Source organism: Hoplias malabaricus, chromosome Y, assembly GCF_029633855.1.
Source record: "Hoplias malabaricus isolate fHopMal1 chromosome Y, fHopMal1.hap1, whole genome shotgun sequence".
NCBI lineage: Eukaryota > Metazoa > Chordata > Actinopteri > Characiformes > Erythrinidae > Hoplias > Hoplias malabaricus.
In genome coordinates, this window is record NC_089820.1 from 43177139 (window position 1) to 43184522 (window position 7384).

The window sequence follows — 7384 nt, forward strand, 5'->3', positions numbered from 1 at the left end:
AATTTGCTTTTGTCTGCAGTCTGTGTCAATGACAGGATTTCTTTTGGGGGGAGGTGCGTGTCAATGCGGGACCTACACGTTGCTTATTGGTTTGACGCAGTAAAATATAAATATGCGGTTTTGATTTACAAATATTAGTTTTAGAGGTATAATGATTGGATGATGCCTGTTGTGTTTGGACTCTCTGGGCCACCGAATAGCCAAGGTATAACCAGTTAATACCCAGTAAACAAGGAACGTCCCTGGACGTTCAAAATAGGTCTAAAAGTAGTCTGTCTGTCAGGGACATATTTTAAACGTCAATGGACGTCCAAAATCCATTTTAAAAAGTTGGTTAAGTGGTGACCAATCGATAACGTAATCTGGACGTCCAAAATGCGTAATATACAAGTAATTTATTTCGGGACCAATTAATAACGCCAAAAAACGTCCAAAATACGTCTAATAGTCGTCTTTTCAATGTCTGTGTTTGGACGTCTTTTCAACTTTCATTTTCAACCTTAAGAGAACGTTGATTAGACGGCAGTCATTACGTTATTTCAACGTTGAATCAACGTCTAAATGTTTACTGGGTATATTAAAACAGTGAATAATCAGCACGTAATTTGACCAGTGGTGTTAAAAGTCTTGCACATGTTACAGTTTGGCAACTTTCCCTCCTTTCATCCTTGTGCACTGAGCCAATCATGGCTCGCGGGGTGGGGGGGGCTTAGGGGGATGAACGCACGCACTATAAAACCCTGTGGATGGGAACTGAACGCCTTTCAGACATTCTGCACAGTCGTGGCCTAACGTGTCCTGGACGCGTATTTAAAGATGAAGGCTGTCATTCTTGCGCTCTCGGCTCTGGCGCTGCTGCGCGCGGGACAGGCTCAGAGCCCCGCGCCCACAGAGGAAGGCGAGCAATGCGCCACGTGCGAGTCCCGACAGCAGAGCAAGCGGATGCGCCTGCACTCCATCAAGGCGCAGATCCTGAGCTTACTGCGTCTGCAGCACGCGCCTAACATTAGCAGAGAGGCGGTGAAGCAGCTGCTGCCGCGCGCGCCACCTCTGCAGCAGCTGCTCAGTCAATACGAAAACGGCGAGAGCGCGGAGCACGACGAAGAGCAGGCGACCACCGAGACCATCATCGTCGTGGCCACGGAACGTAAGACCACGTGCTTTTACGCATAATTTCATTATTCTATTATTTTATACACAGGCAGGGCCTACAGCTCTGACGCACGTAATTAATGTATTCTAATTAGCATACTCTTATAATGAACAGCTGCATGTGAGCCTTTCATGCCCAGTGCGTGTGCTAGAGGGCTATTAAATCCCAAAAAGAACTGGACTGTGGAGCAGTGGAGAGAATGAGCTCCATATAAGGTTCCACAATATAGGATAAACTTTCCCAGAAGGGTAGAGACTGTTACTGTAGCAAAGAAAAACAAACTTCTGATTTATACCCGTCAGCTGTCCCCAAAGTTTAGGCCACTTAGTATATATAATGTTCATGCAAGCTTTTATTAAAACATGCTTCTGATGTCATGAAAAAATTATTATAGGCTTGTATATAGACAACATTATGGAATGGTTTTCACACGAATTGTACACACACATGCTTCTGAAGTTCGGATTTGATGGAATAGTTAGTGTTTTTATTGCTTTTAACATAGGTACATAATTTCACAGTGAAGAAAGATGTTGGTTATATTTGGTTTCAGCACAAGGCATGGTCCAGGGCAATGGAGCGCCACGCTGCTGCCTGTTCTCTCTAAGCCCCAAGATCCTGCCGGACAACGTTGTGAAGGCCCAGCTGTGGTTCCACCTGCGCTTGGGACGAGAGGCCACCACTGTGTCCATGCAGCTGTCTGGCCTCAGCAGCAGCTCCAATATCCACTCACTGAGCCTGGATGTGGACTCTCACACTAGCCCATGGCAAAGTGTTGACATGAAGCAGCCGCTCCAAGCTTGGCTGCAGCGGCCGAATAGCAGCTTCGGTGTCCAGATCAAGGCACTGGACACACATGGCAAGGACCTGGCCATCACCTCCGCTGAGTCTGGAGAGGAGGGGCTTGTAAGGCATTTCCTGCTTAGAGCATGTTTTATACATTTCAAATCAGAACAGCCATTAATGGAACAATCAGACATTTTTTACCAGCAATATTTATGAATTATTTTTTTTCTATGAAATTGAAGTCGTATTAGATGAAAACACAAATTCCTTTTTACATGTTCATGCTCCATTTGGAGGTGGCCATGTTTAAAATAATGATATGTAGTGTTTTTACCTTGGAATTACAGCTTCAGAATAATTGTTATGTACCACTATAGGGAGAATAGGGTCATTGCTTCTCTGGCCTCAGCACTGCAGACACTGCATTATGTAACCTTTGGAGGTGGGCAGGAATCCACCCCTCCATCCCTGTCTCTCTTGACTGCAGGACAGTGCTGAAAAAGCGAGTCTAGAGGAGCCAAGGAGCAAACATACCAAATCTTACATAGTGTTGCTTTATAGCAGGGTTAATATAAAATCTGATACGTCTACAGGCCTGTAGTTGTCAGCAAACTGGCTGCTACATAACATGAAGAAGATTTACTGGAGGAAATAACTATGTTCTTTGCTCTCACAGCAGCCGTTCTTGGAGGTGAAGATTGCAGAGAGTCTGAAGCGTTCAAGGAGAGACACGGGTCTGGACTGTGACGAGCGTTCAACTGAGTCTCGCTGCTGTCGTTATCCACTTACTGTGGACTTTGAGGACTTCGGCTGGGATTGGATCATTGCACCCAAACGCTACAAAGCCAACTACTGCTCGGGTGAGTGTGAGCAGGTTCACCTGCAGAAGTATCCACACACTCACCTGGTGAACAAGGCCAACCCTCGTGGCACCGCAGGACCCTGCTGCACCCCAACAAAGATGTCCCCCATCAACATGCTCTACTTCAACCACCGTGAGCAGATCATCTATGGGAAAATTCCTTCCATGGTCGTGGACCTCTGTGGCTGCTCCTGAGCCCAGTCATGCTACCAGGAGCATTTCATAGCCAGTGCTTTGCTGAACAATAGCTGAGCTTTTTAGGGCAAATCTCCGGGCCCAGGACTAAAGTAAAAGTTCAGATTCTCCCCAAAAATCATGTGCCTCAACCCAGACCAAGGCACTAAAAGTTAAAATATCACATCAAATCTTTGAGGACTTAAATAATTGTGGACCTCCCCTCAAAACAAATGTGCCACATTCATGACGTGAAGACAACACGTTAAATTTAGGCACATTATAAATATAGGAAAAAAATATTGTAATATGACACAATATTTTGTCATTGTGAATGACTACTAGGATGATGAAGTATAAACCAGTTTTGACAATTTACATAATAATTATTATTATTATTATTATTATTATTTTTACTGACTATGACTAGGTTAGGGCCCACTGCAAGCTGTGAGGTTGAGTTATTAAGTGTTGCTGCCTAGCTTTATTTAGCTACTTTGGTCTTAATATCTAGGCCAAATGGTGGTCTCTACGAATATTTAATGTCTATGGCCTAGGGACTGTGGACACCTACTTATTCCACATTTTTTTCTGAAATGAGTATTATTAAGCAGATTTGTCCACCTTTGCTTTAGACATTATACTAAACCATTGCTATGTGGAGTTGGTAGCATTTAGCAATGAGAACAATAGTGAGAACAGCACATCACAGACTTACTGAGTGGAGATCCATCTCTCCAAAGCATGCAGTTCCACTCCTCCACAGCTCAAAGCTCAGGGGTTTTAGACCCCTGTTGCCCACACTATCCATTGGATATTATGACCATAGGCTCATGTGCAGCTGCTCTAAAATTACAAGTTTTATGTAGGCTTTTCTAAAAATATTATACCCAGGGTGTATGATTGAATCAGTGTCAACAGTAGGTGTATCTAAATTTCACTCACTGTATAATGGAATCTGTAAACCCTCAGACATATAGTGCGTCATTGCTTTCTGATATGACATACATAGGCAAAAATGATGAAATAATTTTAGGATCGGTGAGAATGATAATGTAAATTCAATTTACAAAAATGTTTCTATCTCTGTAGCTGTATAAATAGTTAAGAAACAGAACTACAAATACTATGTTGTTAATATCAGCAGAACTGGTTGGAGAAGACCAGTCATGGTGAATATAAGCAAACGCTGTTTTGTAAAAGCTGCTGGATGCTTGTTGATGAGTTGTTTGACGACCTGAAAGCACCTCGTCCTCTGGTAACCGAACAGCCCCGCTAACCCTGCCTTGGGGCATGTGGAGTGGATTACGGCTCTTTAAAGAAATAAACAAACACCCAGCTTACTTTGCATGCTGGGAAATATCCCACTGGGTCGTGACAATAGCACTGGCCTTGGCCTGAGGACAACAAGGACGCCCGCAGATGGTCAAAGAAGAGATTTGCACAATTGGAACCCAAGAATGACTGTGTTTTCATGCACACAATCATTTGATAACTTCAGAAAATCTGATTTTTACAATAATCCATTCAGCAACTTTTCTGTCACTTTACCAATCAATGAGAAACTCAGTCTACATCAGGCAGGCAGTTATCAGATTTCATTTTTATTGTTGTTTAGCAACATGCCAATAAATTCAACAGCACATAATGAAAATATTAAAAATATCTTGGCACAGTTTTCTCATTAATGTAAGGTAACTTATATAAGGTAATTTGTTACAATTTAACAGTTATAGCATTTATATAGGCATTAAGAGTTTACAGATTCTTGTTAACCCCTCTTTAAATTGTTTTCGTCACTGCACATGTGCAGATGTAAATAATTTAAAGAAATAAGATTAAGGGAAAACATGTGATGACAAAATCCCATTACTGTGCTCTTTATATGATTTGTTGAAATCTTATAGGAGATTTTGTTCAATCTGTTGTATACATGACAATTATGATAATGAGTTAACTGCCAAAATCCATTAATTATCATGTGTAAATGTACATGTGAACATAGTGTTGACCAAGACATGTCTAGTGTCTGAGGTTTGTGTCTTTTCTGTTGGCACTGGAGCTACTAGGGCAATGTAGCTAACAAGAAAGTTTTATAACCCACCAAGCATCGATTCCAATGTCATCACACACTCACCTCAAATTGTGTGGTGTTGTCTCGTAAATGGTTTCTGAAACTGTATGACATACTGTTATATATAGACATGGATAAAAATAATGGGCTTGAATTAAAACATTTGTGCCTTGATGGATCTAACACATTTTAGCTAAAGAGGACAATATGTGAATGTTAAAAAGTATGATTTTTAAAAAGTCAGTAGATATGTTTTCTATCCTAAATTGATTGTATACACAGTGCTTGTTGTTCATTCTAGAATTCGTACTCTGCAAGTCTTCAAAGATCCTTTCACTTGAGCAGAATAAAATGACAATGTACATTGCTTCCCAGTTAGCTACAATAACTACTTCTTATTTAGACAATATTTTGGGACATTACACTCTTAAAATTAAGCTGCTACAAAGGATTCTTTGAGTGATGAAGAACCTCTGGTTGTCCCACAAAGAACAATTTGTGCTTAATTGTTTAAATGGATGAAGAACCTTCAGACTGAGTGATTTTAAACCTTAAACGTCTCTTAACAAACACAATTCTTTATGGAATCAAAGGTGGTTATTCTATGGAATCGCTCAAAGAAGCCTTTGTAACACCGTTATTTTCAAGATTGTACTGTATTTGATGGCATTCAGCCTCAAGAGCATTGGTGAGGTCAGATAAAATGTTGGATGGCTCTAACTTAACCCAAATTTATATGATTTAACTCTATTACTCCAAAGAATGCAGTGCCATTGCTCCATAGCCCAATGCTGGAGGCTTTATTTCTCATTGTCTGACTCTAGGCATTGAGCATGGTGACCCTAGGCTCATGTATAGTTGTCTAAGTGAGCTCGTTTATATTGCTGGTGTCTTTAATAGAAGCTGAGCATGCATAATTGAATGTTTATGTTTATAGTAGGCACAACTATAAGCCAAAAAAAAGCCAAATTAAAAGGGATATCCCCTAATGTTTGTACTGAAGTGTTATTTGGGCCCTTGGATTTGAAATTGACTGAATATAGCCAGTACAGCCAGGCTAAAGCACTGTTGTCTGAAACAAGTTAAATGAGATCTGTTGCTTTTTTAGCACTTTGTTTATTTGGAAGGATCTTGAGAAAAAGGAAGTCATATTTCCAGAGTGGTCTTTACACACACACACACACACACAACACTAGCCACAGATGTCTGGCAATCTTCTGATGTCAATCCAATAACAAATAAAAGCTGTTAGCGCTCAATAAACCATGAAACTGAGTTCACTGGAGACATTGTCTCTTCTTTCATGTTAATTTTATTCCTCAGATTGTCTTGGTTCCTATATTTATCAATTATATATTTTTATGAATCTGTCTTATGCTGTTTGGGAAATATTTATCATACCTTCTATCTCTTCCAATCTGTAAACATTTTACTCTTAATTCCTATTGCTTAAATGGCTCTCTGAAGATCAGTGTGAAATTAGAGGGTTCACTTCTTAATGTTTAACTGCTCCTTAACAAATACAAATTTACTAGTGTTACTAGATGATTTATGTGTTAGTGACCTGTGTTAGAGCTGGGCTAGTTTAGGACACAAATATCAAAACTGTCACATTTCTGCTGACACGCTGATGAGATTTAAGTCAGTCCTGGTGCATGGGAATGCATTCTGACCCTTGTATGTTAAACAAAAATATATATTTTAAACACATTCTTTATAGGTGAGGTTTGAAACAGACATTAGCATACACTTTTAGATCAAAAGTTAGTGGATCACCCAAAATTTCTTATGAATTAAATCAGCTTTAAATGGCTGGAACATTGCTACAAGAACTTGATGGCAAACTCAAGAGCACACGAGTGAATGTAGATATACAAATTGGTCACAATAACGGAATGTTATAAATGATCAGAATGGGTGCACCTTAACCTAGCTGAATTCACTAACTTCTACAAATGTTTAGACATAACATGTGCATTTAATTATTGCTATATATATTGATTGCAAAACAACAGAACAGCTGTTGCACACTGCAGCCTATAAAATATTTATCAATGAAACATTTAGTCTTGGGCAGCACGGTGGCGCAGTCACACAGCTCCAGGGACCTGGAGGTTGTGGGTTTGATTCCCGCTCCGGGTGACTGTCTGTGAGTAGTTGGTGTGTTCTCCCCATGTTCGCATGGGTTTCCTCCGGGTGCTCCGGTTTCCTGCCACAGTCCAAAAACACACATTGGTAGGTGGATTGGTGACTCAAAAGTGTCCGTAGGTGTGTGTGTCTGTGTTGCCCTGTGAAGGACTGGCGCACCCTCCAGGGTGTATTCCTGCCTTGCGCC

General features: G+C 40.7%; 1 protein-coding gene across 1 annotated transcript; it reads left to right on the forward strand.

Annotated features, from left to right (window-relative positions):
• The first annotated feature begins 816 nt into the window (after positions 1-816).
• On the forward strand, positions 817-3332 carry mstna (myostatin a). The gene is made up of 3 exons (XM_066655446.1): positions 817-1147; positions 1707-2059; positions 2616-3332. The coding sequence occupies exons 1-3, from the start codon at positions 817-819 to the stop codon at positions 2994-2996; spliced, it is 1065 nt and encodes a 354-aa protein (XP_066511543.1). The 3' UTR covers positions 2997-3332.
• Positions 3333-7384: the final 4052 nt, after the last annotated feature.